The sequence below is a fragment of the Lynx canadensis genome, chromosome X, assembly GCF_007474595.2.
Source record: "Lynx canadensis isolate LIC74 chromosome X, mLynCan4.pri.v2, whole genome shotgun sequence".
Taxonomy (NCBI): Eukaryota; Metazoa; Chordata; class Mammalia; order Carnivora; family Felidae; genus Lynx; species Lynx canadensis.
In genome coordinates, this window is record NC_044321.2 from 10749754 (window position 1) to 10771512 (window position 21759).

Sequence of the window (21759 nt, forward strand, 5' to 3'; positions counted from 1 at the left end):
GGAAGGACTCACAGAAACTGCCATTTGGTTCCCTATATTTAAGCTACTTTAGGTGCTAATTAATTGCTTTGTCTGGCAATTTCATCATTTTATCAACATGGCTGGCCCAAAGCAAAGGGTTTGCTGGACTGTCTCATAAGCTGCAGCAGTCAGTAAATGGCCAACTTTTTTATTTCTCTAAATATGTTGCCCTTAGCACAGACCTGGATGTCAGCAACCAAACTAAATGTAGCAGGACTAGTAAAACCATTTTGACCATGTGCTGAACGGAAGAATCAACGGTATATGATTTATTCGTGGTGAATTATCAAGGTGAAAATAACGCAAAGGGTTACTTAGTTTATGTGGTCATTTATAATTACAATCATGACATTTAAAAAAGCCTTCTCCATTCTTTCAGTTTAGATGCCTCAAATCACCCCTCATAAAGGGAGTACCACCATGAAAAGCCATTCCTTCCCCTTACAATCCTCCCATCCTCCAAGGCTCTCTCTTTCATGAGCATCAAAGTACCATGCAACACAGGAAGCCATCATAAGGAACACTGCTTCTCCATGTTTGAAAAGGAGGCTCTGACCCTTAACTATACATCTTCTTGCTTCCTCTGTGTGCTTTTTATTTTCTCTTTTTATCTCTTGAACCAATGGCATGAATCTTTCTGCTAGACAAAAATCTTATTCCGAAGTAAACTTCATTTCTGTATAAATCAAGCACATATATTTAATATTCCATTCCCATCCAAGGGTCCTACACTAAAGTACTGTGGTACTTAATGACACATTAAATTATTTACTAGGAATAAAATGCAAAATGAAAATGCCATTCTTGCCTATTTGTGACAAGAGAGAAAAAAGTAACATTTTCATCTTGGAACTCAAAGGCTGCCTGCCCTCTGCTCTTAAATCTCTCTCCTTAAAATGATGTTGGAAAATAACATACTTGGGGCAAACCTAACGAATAGTGACTCTTGTTTTGGTATTATACCAAATCTCCTATTCTTTCCTACCGTTTATTTTTAAGACCTTTGCTGCAGCCTTTGTTCAAATTTTTTTCCAACTTGAGATATAAGACACATATAACATTGTGTAAGTTTAAGGTGTACAATGTGTTGAGGTATACATTTAAATATTGCAAAATAATTATTGTTGTAGTGTTAATATTACAAGATGATTACATGACTACCATTTCTTTTCTGTGGTGAGAACATTTAAGAGCTACTCACTTAGCAACTTTCAAATATATAATACAGTACTGTTAACTATAGTTACCACGCTGTGCATTATATCCCTAGAATTTATTCATCCTGTGACTGGAAGTTTGTATCTTTTGACCAATATCTCCCCATTTCTCTTACCCACAGCCCCTGGTAACTATCACTCTACTCTCTGCTCCTGTGAGTTTGGCTTTTTTAGTTTCTACAAATAAGTGATATTATACAATATTTGTCTTTACTGTTTATTTTTTAAATAGAATCCATCATGAAGCTTTTTTTTTGTTTATTTATTTATCTATTTAGAGAGAGGCAGAAATAGAAAGCACATGTGGGAGCGGCAGAGAGAGAGAGAGAGAAAGAGAATCCCAAGCAGGCTCCACAGTGGCAGCACAGAGCCTGACATGGGGCTCTAATTCACAAACCATGAGATCATGACCTGAGCCAAAACCACAAGTTGGATCTTAACTGACTGAGCCACCCAGGTGCCCCCATCATGAAGCTTTAAAAAATATATGTATGCTTAACTTAGAAAGCTTTGGTCAATATGGAGATTATCTATCTATCTATCTATCTATCTATAGGTTTGTATTAATATAGTCACTACGAATAATAGGTAAAATTTTCATTACCATGGTAGAAGTTATAAAAATTGGTTCTAGGTTTTAAATATGCAAGATACAGAATATATTAAATATAATGACTGAGTCAAATACACTAAGTATTTGTTGTCCATATTATCTGGCCTAGTCCTATATTACTTCCATACTGCCTCCTAGCTCTTAGAATAACATAGTAGTCTAACTCAAACTTAATGGTTTAGTTAGTGCAGCTGGCCCAAAGGACATCATTATGGAAAGATCATGGAATTCCAGAACAATTTCTGTTGTTCACTAACCTCCTCCTCTGAAAATAGAGCAGGGCTCAGCAAACGTGGCCCTTGCATGGAACAAATCTAATCCCCTACTTGTTTTGTAAATAAAGTTTTACTGGAACACAACCACATCCATTTGCTTACATACTGTCTATGGCTACTTGCACTACAAAGACAGAATGGAGTCTGTGTGACAGAGACTTTGTGGCCCACAGAGCCTAAAATATTTACCATCTGGCCCTTTACAAAAAGAATGTTGCTGTCCCATAAGAGAACTCATCCAGGAATTAATACATTTATCAAATCTGATTACAAGCAGGGTTTTTCACTTGTATCCCTGAGTTATATCTCTAGACTACAGTATCATTCCATACATTTAATCTTAGACAGGGGCTCCTGGGTGGCTCAGTCAACTGAGCATTCTACTTGGGCTCAGGTCACGATCTCATAGTTCGTGGGTTCGAGCCCTGCATCTGGCTTTCTGCTACCAGGGCAGAGTCCGCTTCGGATCCTCTGGCCCCCTTTATCTCTGCACCTCCACCACTCGTTCCCTCTCTCAAAAATAAATAAACATTTGAAAAAAAAATTTAGTCTTAGACAAGTAGCCAAGAAAGATTCAGCTGATCTTTACTGACTCTTTGTTGCTCCTCCATTACCTCTCTATCCCAGGCACTTATCTTGCAGCCCCCAATAAAACAGTCCCTCCTTGGCAGGAGCACAGAATTTTATTATAGCCCTACAATTGCCTTTAGTTTTAGTCATAGTTTTATTATTACCATCTAACATATTTATTGTTCAACAAGAAATTGTTAATGGAATTACTAAAAGAAAAATGTGGATCAGCGTTTCCAGAACTATGTTTTGCAGAATGCTTGCCATTTTTGAAATATGCTTCATTAAAAGGATAGTCTATTTAAAAAAACAAAAAAATCTCCCACGGTCAAATAAATTTGGAAAACAACAACACACACTATGTTCTCCTTCAGGGGCACCATAATCCACAAGAGTTTATTAAAGTTTTGGGGAGGAGGAGGCTGGCAGTAACAAAACAGTAGAGTAGGCATCTCCAAGCTCTTGTCCCCCCACGGAAACAGCAAAAAGTAAGTAGAAACGGTCAGAACTAACTTTGTCAGAGTTAACTCTAGAAAACAGTCAAAAGCTTTCAGTAACCAAGAGACTGCTGAAGTAAGAAAAAGCCAACTTCAAATGGTAGGAAAGTTTTGTGGTGTTTTTTTTTTGCCCTTGCCCCATTCTCTCCCCAACACTGGTTTTGGCTTTGAATTAGTGGCAACCTGCATTCTCAGCGTGGAACCCTGGTCCTTAGTTCTGGAGGGGGCAGAACAAGCATTATTCACAAATTATTTTGTCTCTCTATTCTAACCACTGTGTGCTACCAGATGGACTAATACAAAGCTCTTGCATTAGTTTGCTAGGGTTGCCACAACAAAATAGCACAGAGATTTGCTTTCTCACGGTTCTGGAGGCAATAAGTCTAAGACTGGGTGTCAGCAGGATTGGTCTCCCGAGGACTATCTTCCTGGCTTGCAGATGGCCACCTTCTTACCCATCCTCACAGAGGTCTTTCCTCTGTGCACACACATCTCTGGCGTCTCTCTTCTCTTTTCACAAGGACACAATTTATATTAGATTAGGACCTACCCTCGCAACCTTATTTAACCTTAATTACCTCTTTAAAGATCTTTCCAAATACAGTTACGTTCTGAGGTACTGGGGGTTAGCGCTTCAACATATGATTTGGGGAAGGGGGCAGACACAATTCAACCCATAACAGTTCCTATCCCTGTTCCACCTAACTTGGAACTCAGGATGGAAAAAACAGCAAGTATTGATCAAAAACACTACAAAAAACCCACTAAAAACCTGCAGATGCCTGGGGCAAAAGATGACAGCTGAAACATACAATGAGCCATCTAAGGCTGAGAGCAAAAGCTGAGGAAATTTTCTTAGGAAAATTAGGAAATTCAAATCAGCCATGTATGCCGGGGAATTTTGAAAGCAACATGCATTCTCAGGGCAATATGCATCCTCAGAAAAGACCTGAGAAGATCCTAAATTTCACATTGGGCTGATCTGTAGATTCAGTTCAAGTCTGGCTAGGTGTTGAAGGAATGTCCGAACACAGAAAAAAATCTGCAGTGTGGGAAAGGTGTGTTTCATCTGTTTGTTTCATAGGTTGCTGATTTGTTAGCTCTTGGTATTCAAGGAAATCTCTGTCAAAACCCTCACTGAACACAAGTTGAGGAACAGAGACTACAATGGCCACACATGAGAAGGAATACACTCTTTGCAAAAAAAGTTTGGGAAACTCAATAAACAGATGACCTATTGTATCCTTCAACAATCAAAACATTCAGCAAACTCTGAGGAAGGGAAAGAATCTGATCTCCAGAACAATCACATTATAATATTCAAGCATCCAATTATCAACAAAAATTACAAAGCATATAAAGTAACAGGAAAGTATGTTCCATTCAAAGGAACAAAATAAATTAACAGAAATTGTCACTGAGCAAGTCCAGACATTAATAGACAAAGCCTTTAAAATAGCTGTCTTAATATGCTTAAAGGCCTAAAGGAAAACAAAAACAAAGAATGAAACGAAATCAGAAAAGTGATATATGAATAAAATGAGACTATCAATAAAGAGATAGAAATTATAAAAAGGAACCAAACAAATTCTGAAGCTGAAAAGTAGAGTAACAGAAATGGAGAATTCACTAGAGAATTTCAAAATTAGATTTAAGCAGGAAGAAGAAAGAATCAGTAAACTTGAAGATGGGGCAATTGAACTACCAAGTCTGAGGAGCATAAAGAAAAAAGAATGAAGAAAACTGAACTGATGCTCCACCCGACAACAGCAGAATATACATTTTTCTCAAGTGCATCAATGGGATACCAAAACTGGACCACCATATACATTATGGGAGTTCAAGAAGGAGACGAGAGGGGCACTCAGTCGGTTGAGTATCTGACTTGGGCTCAGGTCATAATGTCACAGTTCGTGGGCTTGAGCCCTGTGTTGGGCTCTGTGCTGACAGCTCAGAGCCTGGAGCCTGCTTCAAATTCTGTGTCTCCCCCTTTCTCTGCCCCTCCCCTGTTCACACTTGGTGTCTCTCTCTCTCAAAAATAAATAAAACTAAAAAAAAAAAAGAGAGAAAAAGGAAAAGGTGGGAAGAATATTTGAATAGAATATTTAAAGAAATAATGGGTCCTCAAATTTGATGAAAACATAGATCTACAAATCCAAAAACCTCAATGAACTCCAAGTAGGAAAACCCAAAGAGACCCACACTGAGAACATTTATAATCAAACTGTTGAAAGCCAAAGACAATGAGAGGATTTTTAAAACAGCACAAGAAAACCCATTACTTATATGGGATTCCCCAATAAGAATATCAACTTATTTCTCAGTGAAACCTTGGAGTCTAGAAGGCAATGGAATGATATATTTTATGTGTTGGGAGGGAAAAAATCAATGTAAATGAGAGCTTGGGAGCTTTTATCCAGCAAAATTGTCTTTCACAAATGAAGAAGAAATAAAGACATTTTCAGATGAACGAAAGCTATGAGAGTTCATTACAACCAGACCTACCTTCCAAGAAATGATAAACGGAGTCCTTTCTGAAATGAAATGAAAGAACACTAGAAAATAACTCAAAACCTAATGAAGAAATAAAAATTGCTGGTAAAGGTAAATACATGGACAAATATAAAACAGTATTATGGTAGTTTGGGTTTGTAACTCCACTTCTTAATTCCTCCAGGATTTAAGAGACAAATGCATTTAAAAGTTGTTAATCTATGCTGTTGGGCACATAATGAATAAAGATGTAATTTGTGACAACCACACATAAAGGGAGGAAGATATATCTGTATAGGAGTAGAGTTTCTGTACGTTATTGAAGTTAAGTTGGTATCAATTCAAACTAAATTGCTATAAATTTACAGTGTTAAATGTTATCCCCATGGTAACCACAAAGAAAATATTTAAAAAGTATACAAAAAAGAAATAAAAGAGAATCAAAATAATTCACTGCAAAAAAGTTAACTGAACACAAAAGAGGGTAGTAATAGAGGAAATGAAAGACAAAAAAGCTGTAAGATACATAGATATCAAATACCAAATGGCAGATGTAAGTCATTCTTTATCAGTAATTACTTTTAATGCAAATTAACTAAACTCCCCAATCAAAAGACATAGACGGTAAGAATGGATAAAATATGATGTAACTATATGCTATCTACAAGAGACTCACTTTAGATCCAAAGACACAAGTCAGAAGGTAGAAAAAGATTATTCTATGCAAACAGTAACCAAAAGAGAACTGAGGTGGCTATACTAACATCAGACAAAATACAATATTAGTAAAAATCTCTTAAAACAAAGAATTGCAGTATATATTGATAAAAGGATCAAATCATCAAGATGATATAACAATTCTAAAAGTATATGCACCAAATACCAGAGCCCCAAAATACATGAAGCAAACATTGACAGAAACAATGGGAGAAATAACACTTCTACAATAACATTTGGAGACTTTAATACACCATTTTCAATAATGGATAGAGCATCTATACAGAGCTCAGTACGGAAAATAAGGATGTGAACAACACTATAAATCAACTAGATCTAACAAACATATATAGAGTGCCCCACCCAACAACAGTAGACTATACATTCTTCTCAAGTGCACATGGAACATTCTCCAGGATTGAGCATATATTGAACCACAAAATAATTCTTAATGAATTTTAAAAGATTAAAATCATAAAAAGTATCTCTTCCAACCACAGTAGAATGAAGCTAAAAATCAATAATAAAAGGAAACCCAGAAAATTCACAAATATTTGGAAATTAACACACTCTTATACAACCAATGGGTCAAAGAAGAAATCACAAGGGAAATTAGAAATGAATGAAAACAAACTTATGGGATGCAGTGAAGACAGTACTCAGAGGGAAATTTATAAAACAAGTGCCTGCATTAAAAAAGAAGAAAGATTTTTTCTAAAAAATTTCTTAACGTTTACTTATTTTTTTGAGAGAGAGAGAGAGTGTGTGTGAGCAGGGGAGGGGCAGAGAGAGAGGGAGACACAGAATCTGAAGCAGGGTCCAGGCTCTGAGCTGTCAGCACAGAGCCCAACACGGGGCTCGAACCCATGAACCATGAGATCATGACCTGAGCTGAAGTCGGACACTTAACTGACTGAGCCACTCAGGCACCCCAAAAAGCAGAAAGATCTTAAATAAATAACATAATACTATATTCTGAAGAACTAGAAAAAGAAGAGAAAAACTAAACCTAACACTCTCCAAAAAAGTAAATAATAAAGATTAGAATCGGAAAAAAAAATAGAAAAGTCTTTAGAGAATCAACAAAACCAAAAGTTGGTTCTTTTAAAAGATCAACAAAAATTACAGACCTTTATGTAGACTGACAAGGAAAAAAGAGAGAAAACTCCAATAACTAAAATCAGAAATAAAAGTGGGGGCATTACAACTGACCTTTCAGAAATAAAAAAAAATTATAAGATTATTAACAAATCAGATAACCTAGATGAAATGGACAAATACCTAGAAACACAAAAATTACCTAAGATGACTGAAGATGAAATAGAAAATCTCAACAGACCTATCACAAGTAAAGAGATTGGACGAATAATCAAAAATCTTCCAACAAAGAAAACTTCAGGACCAGATGGGTTCACTGGTGAATTCTTCCAAACATTTAAAGAAAAATTAACACCAGTACTTCTCAAATTCTTCCAAGAAATAAAAAAGAACACATTCAAACTCATTCTATGAGGTCAACATTACCCTGATATCAAAGCCAGACAGAGACACCACAAGAAAATCACAGACCAATTTCCTTTATGAATACAGATGCAGAAATCCTCAAAAAAATATTAGCAAAACAAATTCAACAGTTTGTATTGAAGAGTCGAGTGTTAATTTGTTCTGTTCTTTTTAGATTCCACATACAAGTGAAATCATATGGTATTTGTCTTTCTCTGCCCTATTTCACTTAGCATAATACACAACTAGATTTCCACAATGCAAAAGGATGAAGTTGGACCTCTATCTCACACCATATACAAAAATTATCTCAAAATGAATCAACAGCCTAAATATAAGCGCTGAAACCATTAAAATTTTAAAAGAAAACATAGGGGCAAACCTTCATGACCATGGATTTGGTCATTGATCTTTTTTGATGACACTAAAACATAAGCAACAAAAGAAAAAAAATAGGTAAACTGGATTTCATCAAAACCAAAAACTGTTGTGCATCAAAGTACATTATCAAAGAAGAGTAAACCTACTAAGAGAAACTATTTGCAAATCATATATCTGATTGGGCTTAATATCCACAATATATAAAGAACTCTTATAATTCAACAACAGAAAGACAACCTACCCAATACAAAAATGGGCAAAGGACCTGAATAGACTTTTCTCCAAAATGATAGCCAATAATCACAAGAAAAAATGTTCAATGTCATTAGTCATTAGGGAAATGAAAATCAAAACCACAATAAGATACCCCCTCATACCTACTAGAATGACTACAGTCAAAACATGGAAAATACGTATTGGTGAAGATGTGGAGAAATTGGAATACTCAAAAATTACTTGTGGGAATTTAAAATAGTATAGCCACTGTAGAAAACAGTATGGCAGTTCCTTAAAAATTAAACATAGAATTAGCATGTGACCCCTAATTCCACTCCTGGGTATACATCCACGAGGGTTGAAAGTAGGAACTCAAACATTTCATTGCAGCATTACTCCCAACAGCCAAAGGGTGAAAAAATCCAAGTTTCTATTAACAGATGAATAAACAAAATGTAGTATATATATACAATGATTATTTAGTCATAAAAAGGAAAGAAGTTCTGATACATGCTACAACATGGATGAACATTGAAAACATTATGCTAAGTGAAAGAAGCCAGATACAAAGGATACATATTGTATGATTCCACTTATATGAAATACCTTGAGTAAACAAATTCATAGAGACAGAAAGTAGATTAGAAGTTACCAGGGGCTTGAGGGAGAGGAGAATGGGGAGTTACTGCTTAATGGTTACAAAGTTTCTGTTTGAAGTGATGGAAAAACTTTGGAAATAGATAGTGGTTAGTGGTTCCACAACTTTGGAGAAACTTATATTAAAGAAACTTGCCTAATTGATTCAACAGTGTTTTCCAAACTTGTCCTAACTTTAGTGGTTTTATTAATGGACTACAGTTGACATTTCAAGGGACATTCTTGAAAGACTGAAACAAAGTACAAGTGATTATAATTTTGAAAGGGAGACAGAATTATCTGAAGGAACATATCTCTCTTGTTAAAGTGAAAACTGCCTCCTCAGGACCCAAATGGGCCTGGAGAGTCTGCGTTTCTAACAAGCTCCCAGGTGGTGCTGATTTTGCGGAGCTTCCAACTGCAGTCTGAGTAGCTGCCCTCTTACAGCCAATTTGGTCAACTGATCCAAAAGTGAAGATGTTAATAGGTGATAATTGTAGCATAATTGTAGTTTTACTTGGGTTACCAAGACAAATGCCTTACTCCAAAGAAGATAAACCGAGAGAGCAGTATATAGCAAAAAAGTGGACCCGTATAGAATGGGGCTTGTCATCTTTGTGCCAGGGATCAGGGAAGGGAGGCTTTCTTCCAAATACATTTAAAGTATTTGAAATCTATTTACCATATAAAAATCTACCTCCATTTATATGTGAATTACATACTAAAGTTATGGCAAGATCAGTCTCTCATAAGAATAAGGCAAAAAAATTCAATGCAATCCCTATAAAAATGCCAACAACATTTTTCACAAAACTGGAACAAATAATACTGAAATTGGTATGGAGCCACAAAAGACCCCAAATAGCCAAAGCGATCTTGAAAAAGAAAAGCAAAGCTACAGGTATCACAATCCCACATTACAAGGTAATCTGGGATTACAAAACTGTGGTCATCAAAACAGCATGGTACTGCCACAAAAAAGAGATACTTAGATCAATGGAACAGAATAGAGCCCAGAAATAAACCCACACTTACATGGTCAATTAATATATGACAAAGGAGGCAAGAACATACAACGAGGAAAAGATGGTTTCTTCAATAAATAGTGCTGGGCAAACCAGACAGCTACATGCAAAATAATGAAACTGGACCACTTTTGTAATACCATATACAAAAATAGACTCAAAATGGGTTAAAGACCTGTGAGAGCTGAAATCATAAAAATCCTAGAAGAGGACACAGGTAGTAATTTCTCTGACATTAGCTGTAGCAACATTTTCTAGATATGTCTCTTAAGGCAATGCAAACAAAAGCAAAAATAAACTATTGGGACCACATCAAAATAAAAAGCTTTTGCACAATGAAGGAAACCATTGATAAAACAAGAAGGCAACCTACTGAATGGGAGAAGATATTTGAGAATGATATGTCCAATAAGGGGTTAATATCCATAATATATAAATAATTTATGCAACTCAACACCATAAAAACAAACAGCCCAATTAAAAAATGGGCAGAGGACCTGAACAGACATTTGTCCAAAGAAGACATCCAGACAGCCAACAGACACACGAAACGGTGCTCAACGTCACTAATCATCAGAGAAATGCATATCAAAACCACAATGAAATATTACCTTCCATCTGTGAGAATGACTAAAATCAAAAAGACCAGAAATACCAAGTGTTGGTGAAGATGTGGAAAAAAAGGAACCCTCACATGCCATTGGCAGGAAAGCAAATTGATGCAGTCACTGTACCAAGGCTCCTCAAAAACTTAAAAACAGAATTACCATAAGATCCAATAATTCCACTACTGACTATTTACCCAAAGAAAACAAAAAACATTAATTTGAAAGGATATATGCACTCCTATGTTTATGGCAGCATTATTTACAATAGCCAAGATACAGGAGCAACTTAAGAGTCCATCAATAGATGAATGGATAAGGAAGATGTTGTACACACACACACACACACACACACACACCCAGAAATATCATGCAAAATAAAAAGATGAAACTGTGCAGTTTGCCACAACATGGATGGACCTAGAGGGTATTATACTCAGTGAAATAAGTCAGACTGAGAAAGACAAATACTACATGATTTCACTTATATGTAGAATCTAAAAAAAAAAAAATGAATAAACAAAGAAAAAGCAGAGTCATTCCTGTAAACACAGAGAACAAACTGACGGCTGCCAGAGGGGGTGGGGGGATAGGCAAAACTTCCAGTTGTGAAATGAATAAGTCATGGGAATAAGAGGCACAGCATAAGGAATATAGTCAATGAAACTGTAATAACAATGTAGGCTGATGGATGGTAGCTACACTTGTGGTAAGCATAGCATCATGTTTAAACCTGTCAAATCACTATGTTGTACTCCTGAAACTAATAAAACATTGTGTGTCAACTACACTCAAATAATAAAAAAAAAAAAGAATAAGGCAAAAAAGAAAGAAAAGAGTGAGAAAGAAAGGGAAGCAGGGAGGGAGAGAGGGGAGATGGGAGAGAGGAGACGATGTTTGGAAAGAAGGAAGGGATAACAGTGATATGAGAGATTAGGTGTCTACATAATTCTTTTTCCTATTGAATTCTCATCCAATTCACATTGGAATATCGTAACTTTGCTGATAAAACCAATTACATGAGGTTAACTAGTGTTAACTATTTCTTTCTACAGTTCACAGAATAATCATTCACTTATGATCCCATCTAAGGATGTGTCCTTGTTAATTAGAACACCTTAGTGGATTATTGGGTTAAAATACAGACGAAAGGTTGTATGGACACATATCAGGATAACAAAATGAAAAACAATTCTAACATCTAACCCAAAGAATTTTCAGGCTGTAGTCCTAGTAGCTTTTATCAGAAAGATAATTTCAGGGGCCTCAGGCATTTTACTCCTGCAGTTAAGAAAAGTGTCCATAAGTTAGGCAACTTCTGCCTCTTACAAACTCTGTGACCTTGGGAAAATTAATTAATTACCTCTGTGTCTCAGCTTCCTCATCTATAAAGTGGGGGACATGGTAGCACCTAATGACTGAAGAATGAAATAAGGCACTCACTGGTGCACAGCAGGGTTTTAATATGTATCAACTCTTATTACATGCATGTACTAACCCTGCATCCAAAAAAATTGCTTTTTCTTCTTTCCAAAATTTTATATCCGGATGCAAATGAAACTTGAGAAAATACCCAAGATTGAAGAGGTCAGAAGTAAAGGATCAAATTGTCCCAGAAATATCCCACAAACCAGTGGCAAACACCATGGTTGGCAGGTCAAGAGGAAGCGAGGTTATTGTGTAAGGAATGTGGTGCAGCAAAGGGGCTGAACGTTTAGGTGTTTGGGATGAGAATGATAAGGCATGGAGTGTCAGCCTTTCTACTTACTGTGGCATGACTTTAAGCAAGTTGCTTAATCTCTCTAACCCCCAGTTTCCTCATCTGAAAACATTTACTGGTGCAGTAAAACAATTCCTCTTTTGAGAAGATTAAACTAGATAATTTTTAAAATGTGCTTAGTACAGCTTGTTAATATGTGGTAGCTTAAAAAATATTTTGAGTTCTAGCAATACACTCACACCACCATTTACTTGGAAGGATAAAAATAAGTGTATGATGGTATGACCCAGCATCCTAAATGCCTGTAAGCCGACTGGGGAGGCCAATTGGGGAGGCCAGGATAATGTACAGTAGAAGACATGTCTCTTTCCTGTTTCTTTACCCCCCCCCATCATTCATTTTCTTATCTATCTTGCATATAAAAATTCATGAAAGCTTCCCATCCTGAATTGGGCTATTTACAATGAAATATTTTGTTGTGAAGAGAAGAAAAAAAGTGAACATATACAATGTCTCACAACTTGCCTCTACCTTGTCTAAATGTATTTCTTATTAGCATAAAAGTATATTTGCTATGGAATAGAACTTTATCATCAAGGAAGAGACTCATTTTTGTTCTGTTTTCAGTAACCAAATGAGAAACAAAGTCAAATAGAGTAGAAAGTGACCCTGGGGAAGAAGTCATCTTGGCAGATGTTGAAATAAGAGGGGGAAGGAATGAATTAAAAGACTTGGAATATCTCAAAGATGCAGGCTGAAAAATATTTTGATAATATGATGGTGCCTGTGATTCCATACCTACAAACATTTAAAAAAATAAACACAATCGTTTTCTATTAAGAACAGAAAAGTTAGTTATGTTAAAGAAAAAAACTTAACACATCTCTTTTACCAAAAGTTCTTGCCTGGAGACTTAAGTTCACTGTTTAACCTAAGTTTCCTTTCCTCAAAGGAAAGGGCTGGAGAACCTTCTGACTTGTTGAGTTTAAACACACGGTACCCAAACGCCACCATGGTTGAGTTTTACCACCACCCTTAGAGGGAGGCCTCAGTCACTTAGATCCTCATGGCATGTTGGGTATAGAGCCAACCAGGGTGTAGCTTGAACTAGGTTACATAGACCTTGTTAAGTAAAGAGAGAGAATCTTCTAGCGATAGAAGGCTCATGGCAGTGTATTCTTAACCCAGAATTAAGGGGTAACTATGTGAGGGCAATAAACATATCTCCCAGAAAAACATGAAACTGGAAATAATTAGACAGTGATATCTATCATCGAAGGGCAAAGAATCTGTGGCCATACCCCCCTGAACATATCTGTTGTCATCTGATCTCAGATGCTAAGCAGAAAAGGGCCTGAGTAGGGCTTGGGTTGGGGAGACCAAGGGCGAGATCAAGAAAGCTAGCCTCTGGGTCTCTGGAGAAAAAAGTGGACTCTCTTTTGAAAGCATATCTAGGATTAATAGCCCTTGCTTTACAATCCAGACATTAAGTGACATTTCTGTGTTTATTTCTTAAAATCAGCCAATTTTCTTTATTTTTGTATTTTTGTACATCATTTTTCATTGGGGATCAGAGGATATACAGAATGAATGGGCTAAATTCAAAGGTGTCAAGAGAATCAAATTAGACCCACTGATTTAAAGGGTGTCCTGGAAAAGGAAGTGGATGGATAAAGGCCATCCACCCAAAAGGCTATTTTGATAGCAACTAGTGACAATGAATTCAGTTTAATAGTCTCCAGCTTATATTTTCTAAATCCCAAACTCTGCTGGGTAAGTTATCATTGCTTAACTGTCCTTATTCAAAACACTAGTGGGAATGTTATCACTCTGAACCTCTGGGTACAACATTTTTGATTTTGGTTTTTGGCTTTTTTTTTTTTTTTTTTTTTTTGCAATCTCACCATCATTTTTAGTTTACGTTTCTAGTCATTTGCACAGATGTTGACGGAGCTGTATTCTTGCTTCAATGTCTATTGCAATATTCTTATTGCATTCTGCAGGTCCTCCAGTAAACGTTACTTGCAATATTTTTATCAACAGTTTTGGATCGGTCACAGAAACTACCATGGTAAGTGCCACAATGCCACTGGCAAGAGACAAACGTGACTTGATTATGCCATGAACACAACCTGTCAAATTTTCTATTTATTGTTCAACTTGCAGGGCCTCCTGTAAATGTTACCTGCAACATATTTATCAACAGCTTTGGGTCAATAGCAGAAACTACAATGGTGAGTGGGACTGAGCATTGAAGCCATCGTGTGAAGGAATGGGATATAGGATCGAAGAAGCACTGTTTTATATGTGTGAGACACTTACTGAATGCCAATTTCCAAGTTCACTCACCCCTAGAAAGCGATTATTTGTACACTGTCACTTTAGAAAGTCATTAGTCAAGTGTTCATTACTTAAAATTCAATAATATTTTATCTATCATGCCAGAGAAATTTTTAAAACACTTGATGTTTGGCTTGACTTAGGTACAATTATCAGTAATAAGCATCATGTATCATTAAAGATATTTAAATATTTATATCTCTAATGTTTCAGAAATACAAATTTCAACGTTTAGGGGGTATTTTTTTTATAGCCAGTCTTTTTCATATAATCAAAGTTTTAACATAGTCAAGCCTCGGATATGCAACATTAAAGATACATGCCAAGGGGCTGACCTTACACTAAATACACACATGTGTGCGCACACACATGATCTTGTTGCAAAAGAAAGTAGCCCCGAGTCCATAGCAAACACATCATATGCGTGGCTCCTCCTCAAAAAAAAACCCCAATAAACATAAAACTAATTATAAGCTCATCATCATGTATGTACAAGTATGTTCCATGTACATGAAAAAGATTTCAGATACTACAAAATCCACCAATATTTCTTATAAATTTCATGGTGATGGTGCTGTGACACAGCCTATGAGATCAAGAGCCTTACAGTGCTAGGTGATAGTGTGGAAATTGACTTTTGGGTGAAATTTTTTCTTGGTCCTCACACAGTTTATTTTAAGTCCTCAATCAATTGGCAGGTTCTAATTTTCATGACTACGTAAAGTAGCCATATTACTGGATGAAGTCAAAATAAAATATGGTTGAACTTGACTAAGTACTTTGATGGCTGATGTCCTAGAAACACTCAAGTGAAATAATGAGCATAATGCCATTGGGAAGTAAAAAATAGTGTTCCCTTGTCTTTATGAATTTTCTCTTTCAGGCTACTAGGATTGTGTTTAACAAATTACTGTACTTTTTGGTGTCCTCAATGCTAGAAAAAAGTAATTTACCTTTTAGCATTCCTTCTCACTGGCAAAATTAGACATAATGCAACTCCACTACCCATTTTAACATTACTGACACAGCACTGTCCAGAAATGAGCCTTCTGGTGCTTTGACAGGAGGTAGTGCATTAAGAATTTTACTCAATATAGTTTTGATAGGGTTATTAAATGACTCACAAGAAAATGTAAACATGGAAGGACTAAGCCAAGCTCTAGGCTTGGCATTCAGTTTTTGTCTCTCCCCTCTTGGTTTTATCCTGATAACAGAGGGGCAAATCTTCCAGCAGCCCAAACCACTGTCACCCGCTTTACACGATGGCATTCAATGACGATATTTGCACGACCTAATGCTGATTGCATTAATTAGAATCCTAAGTTGCTTTGATTAAACTCCTCATTGCATTTACCCTCAATCAAAAATGTAAATGTGCACCTTTCCAATGTTTATTAATGCAAGAAAAAGCTAAACATTTAAGGAGATAAAAACGGAAACTATGGATATCCTTGTTTTCCTGTGTGTTTAATAGTTACTGAAGGTGTTTAATAAATGGGCTGCTTAGGTGTTTCCTGGCCACTTATTAAGGTGTCCTTTGTCATGTTTCCTGTGAGAAACGTTGGAAATCATTGCTCAAGTGTAAAATGAACAGCCTGCCTATCTTGCCGTATCATATAGACTGTATCGCATGGTCAGAAGAGTAGTGGATATTGTGTTTCTTTTATTTCTTAGCTTTTGATGTAATGACCAACTTCATTTGGCTTTGAAAAGGGATCTTTTATTTTCTTCAGTTAAAGCTTTTGTGTGAAACTAAAATGAATATTTTTTTTGAAACTCTATCGTGCTTAATAAATCCTCATGCCACGTAGGGTAGGAACTGGCAAACTTTTTTCTGTAGAAGACCAGACAGTAAATACTTAAGACTTTGAGGGTCTGACAGTCTCTGTCACAACTACTCCATTCTGCCCTTTTGGCATGAAAGCAACCATAAACAATAGTAAGCAAATGGGTGTGGCTGTACGCCAAAAAACTTTACTTACAGAAATAGGCTCCACCTTGAAAGAAAGGGTCTATCCTCCCAGACCCCTCAGGTCCTACCTGGGAATCTACCTGACGCACATGGAATATCATGGCAGCCCAAGCTTCCCTTGCAAAAACCTTGAGATTCTATCGCCCATAAATTTACCCACACTTTCACAAAGTTTGACTAAAAGAAAATTGGACAAAAAAAAAAATGAAACAGAACCAGATTTTTCTCTGAACTGTCTTTAGTAGGAGTCAGAATACCAGACCCTTAGTCTTTATGCACAATAACGTGTGTGGTCACTGAAGACACTGCTTAGAGCTATATGGAAGCAAAAATCATTTTTGCTTTACCTATGTTTTCTGGGATGAATTTTTCCAAGAGTGCCTCAGAATTTTGAGTTTCTAAACATGTTGATTTTCCTCTCTTCCCTCATGCCCCACTCTCACTCCATAACCCTGGTCGCATTACTGAAGGATTTAGTTGAGTATTTGATTTGTTTCTAAATAAGAGGTGATGTCATCTCATTAAACTATTGTTGACACTACCTGCCCACAAAATATAGGCTCCCTTAGAGACCCAATACTGCCTCTCATCCCTTTGATATGTTAGTGTTGAAATGCAGTTGTGTTATTCTAAGGAATGCTTTTTTATGAATCATTATGATGATATACATTATTCCAAAATACACATTTTTCTTCGTTAAGAGTCATAGGGATCTGTGGCTGGTCATTGCCCACCAACCTTGCGTTAAAAGAATTCAGTGGAACAATTTTTTTGTGGTTCCGAGAAAGGTTATATTTTGTCTTGAGAGTGTCAGTTTACCATTTCCTTTTCTTCCTTTCCCCCTTTTCTTTAGCTGCTGATGGCAAGAGAATTTAGAGGAGAGGGAATACATTTGCAATGCCTGCTTTCCTCATATAAAGACATACTTTAGGAATATCAGTAATGTCAGTAAAGGTCACAAGTATTTGCGCGCCACCAGCATGCAGCTCTCCCCAAGACTGGCCATCAGAAAATGAAGAGATAGTCTCCTCAAAGGATGTGATTTGGACCTGTGTGTGCTGGAACACTACCCATGCCACAGTAGCAGATCCTGACTCCCTCCTCATTTAACACTTGAAGTGGGGGAGAAAGAGCTGGAAGGGCCTAAAATGTGTTCACTCAGACAGTATCTCCAGAATAGGAGTCCAGCTCCCCCAAACTTGGCCCCAAAAGATAAGTTCCACATGCTCTGCCGGTTACTGCTGCAGGGTGAAGAGTTGTTTTATCTCAGATCTGAGATCATGTTCCTGAGGAACTGGATGAGTGGTAGACAGCCCCTTAGGAGGATGCCCGCTGTGCTGTAACTGCTGAAATGACACCGTGGGTTCCCTTTCATTCTGTAGCTGCATACGCAATTCAGGAGGAGATGCTAACGTATCAGGAATAGCAGGTAGCTACGTTTCTTATTTCTGACTTAAGGAAGCACCAAGAGTCTACCCCAAGCCTGGCATTTTGTTAAACTGAGATACAAGGTGACCTTGGTCTCTCACACTGCAACGTTAAAGCCTGAATCCATCATAAAACAACTGCACCCACCCCCATAATTTCCAACTCAAGGCTAACTTCCCGTATCAAAGCTAGCACAGACTGAGGAGGATGAAACTTTACTGCAGTGTAGCCACAGGTTAAAACCAAAGTGCCACAGAGGCACTGTAGGGAGTCAACAAAGCATAGCCTTCTTGTTGATAACTTTATAATGTAACTAGATTGAAAAATGTGTATGTATGCAAATAAAAGACAGCAAGAGTAAGGTTTAATAAGAGTGTATATGAGACATAGTGGTAATCTCTGTGTACAAATGCTAGACCAAATATAATAGTACCAAAATAATTCAATTTAAGGAAACGATCTGTGGCATTAGGAAAAGTGAAACTTTAGAAATACTAAACTTGATGTGAGATAATAGTATGGAATGTAGGTACTTGTATTTGTGTTAAGAATATAATAAAGATTATATGACTTACACGTAGCATTTGAAAAAAAATATGTATTTACTCTTATATATATTTTTTAATTTGAATGTTTCCATGACCTAATTTAATACCCAGTCAGTCATAGGAAAACAAATTTTAATACAAGGAAATATGACATTTATTTGACATAGAATAGGTCTCTGGAGAAAGAAGGCAGGAAAAGAAAATTCAGTCTGCATTTAAGCATGTCTCTCAATATTTATTCCCCCTTTAATATTTCATTAAACCTAGAAGCAGACATAAAGACAAAGACAAACTACAGAAGAATATAACTATCTCCTGTGGTTTATAATATCATGAGAAAATAAACTTAGCTCTACATAAACAGAGATGATGCATGGATAAATCACATGTGTCAAGTTTCTACCCTGTATCGAAAATCATAGTAAAGTGAAAGAGTTACAGAGGTCAAAGCCTCACAAAATCTTTTCTTTGGATACCTATGTCTCTAGTTCCTTGAGCATCCTTTTCTATTCTTAAAGGTTTTAAGGGCAGCTGTTTATTTTAAAATAGTGTATATCATCATAAATAAAATAATCGAAAATTTAAATTCCCATACATTTATATAAACAACAAATACTTCCAAAAGACCTAATAAAAGTCTTATTTCATATAATTCCTGTCATTGTGGCACACACTGTATTTTTCCTCTAAGTTTTCTACTTGTCCTTGCTTACAAATAGGAGGATTCGTTTATTTTAAATGAACTGTTAGACATTTAATGGTTCTATCGTGATGTGATAGATTTAGTACTCTCTTTCAAGTTCTGACATTGGGTGAATATGTTTTATTATTTTCTATATACAAAATTCAAAGTAGGAAACCAGGAAATACTGGAGAAGAATACTCATGGGAAAGACTTTAAAAAAAGATGTACATTAGCTGTGAAAATTTATACTGAATTTTTTTAAAGGTCAATGTTTTCATATTGTATGTCACTAATGTAATATTCTCTAGAGTCTCTCGATACACAGCTTTAAATCATTCTCAGGCTCAAGGGAGGATTGCAGTGATGTTCTCTTGGTGATTTTTCTGCCCAATACTGTCTACCTGGCTTCTCATGGCCTTGCCCATCCTAAGATTGCTTTCTGAGGGGCCCTAATTGTCTTCCCTATGGTCCAAGATATTTAACCCATTCACCTCTATTATTTCTAGCTGTCATTACTTCTCATATTAGAGTTTCTCTACCTCCAGAGCTGTCTGAGGGAAGAGATTCTCTTCTCTCCTACTTCCTACTGAAACACACTCACAGACACCTGCTCCCCTCCCCAAATCTGTTAAGGATAACTGGCTCTCACTATAAGGGATATAACAGGGGTGGATGTCAAACACTGGAGAAGCTGCATTTTCCCCCCTCAGGAAACCTTAATGAAAGCTCACAGTTGATGTATCTAGTGTACACTTTTTATGTAAGTTGGATTATTGTATTTTCAATAGCCCCATTTTTGATTCTCCACATATCACACATTCCCACTCTTTATTCACACAAAATTCCAAAGCTTCTGGCAACTCCTGTTGCCAATGAAACACTGAACTGGTAATCTCTTTCCAGTTACAATCCTCTGGTCCCTTTGAACAATTCCAAAAATATGTGATGGGGACAACTTTGAGGTGCTGCCATTCTCTTGATTCAAGCACAGGAGGAGTCAGTGAGCAAACAGGACGGGATGGAAGCCTGACTGGGCCCACAACAGTGCCCTCTTAGGTTTGAGAATTTGCCATTCATGCTTGGTAAAATCCCAAATAAAAGTCAGCTGATAAAATTTTCCAAGTTAGAAAGTTTGTATGTTGTATAGTGGAGAACCTTAAGGTTATTCCTTCTAACATTTCAGCCTTTCCAAATAAGCTGGGTTTTGATGACTGATTTTCAGAAATTAGTAACTATTTGATTACTAGCATTCTTTAAGCCTATACTGGGCACTATTTCCGAGACCTGCCGCCTCCAAAATACTGTATCAGCCTGATAATTAGGATGGCTGTATTTGAAAAAATATCATAGGAATTTGGATAGCTTAGTAATAGGTAGAGGGAACTGGATTGAAGCTCTTTTCCATATACCGTAATCTTTACAACTTAGTATGTTTTTCTTCTTTTGGCCCTAAGGGAATAAACCAAAACTGACCTTCCTGAGGTGGTATCCACTGTACCTGGTAGAGTAACCAACTATCCCAGTTTTGTCTGGGACTGAGTAGATCCCATGAATGTGGTACTTTGGGGAATAAAACTGGGAGGTTCTCAGGCAAACCGGGACAAGTTGGTTACCATTAGAGTAAAATAAACAGTGACCAAAAATCCAAGCACCAAAGATGTGGGGATGGAGCAAATGGCGAAAAAAGGAAAAGGAAAGAGAGCAAGAAGGAATGAGTATATATCATCTTAAATGACCCTAAGTGTCAAGAGTGGACAACTATTAGCTCTGAATCATAGTCCCACATGGCTATGGAACACCATTAAAGCCTCTTTTGGGGTCTGCTCTACCAAGCAAAGCAACCATTTCCATGAACCAAAAGATCTTTGGGTAGAAATTCCCAGGAGAGAAGTCACTGCCCCAAGCTGATTTACTGGCAAGGAAGTATACTCCCGGATCAAGTGGGAATGACAGGGTGTACCTGAGTCTCTCACAGGGAGGAGCACCTTTGTCAGAAGGTGTTCAGACTAGGAAAAATGAAAAAGATCTCTGTATTGATGAAGTTTCAAGTCAACAACTGTAGCTACAACCCATTCAGAGAAATGAGAAAATATTTAAGAATTTTAAAAGTAAGTAGCATGATGGAATTATCTTGTCAACACGAAGCATCTCAGTATTTATATAGATGGATGTAAAAATATTGTCCCATCATGTCAAAGTTTTATGATAAGATTTCCACTACCAAAAGTACAGAGTGGGTTTCCTTCTGCCCAGAGCATCTGAGCAGAATGAGAATAGAGATCATGTCGTTTCTGATT

The 21759-nt window shown here is 36.8% G+C and overlaps 1 protein-coding gene across 2 annotated transcripts in view; it reads left to right on the plus strand.

Moving 5' to 3' along the window:
• The window catches only part of GLRA2 (glycine receptor alpha 2), a 174943-nt gene that overhangs the window by 29568 nt on the left and 123616 nt on the right, over positions 1-21759 (plus strand). Inside the window, exon 3 of one of the 2 annotated variants that reach the window (XM_030306271.1) lies at positions 14493-14560. In XM_030306271.1, coding sequence (XP_030162131.1) covers positions 14493-14560 — 68 coding nt within the window. Of the gene's footprint in view, positions 1-14492; positions 14561-14655; positions 14724-21759 lie in introns of both variants that reach the window. The other variant, XM_030306273.1, reaches the window with a different exon arrangement.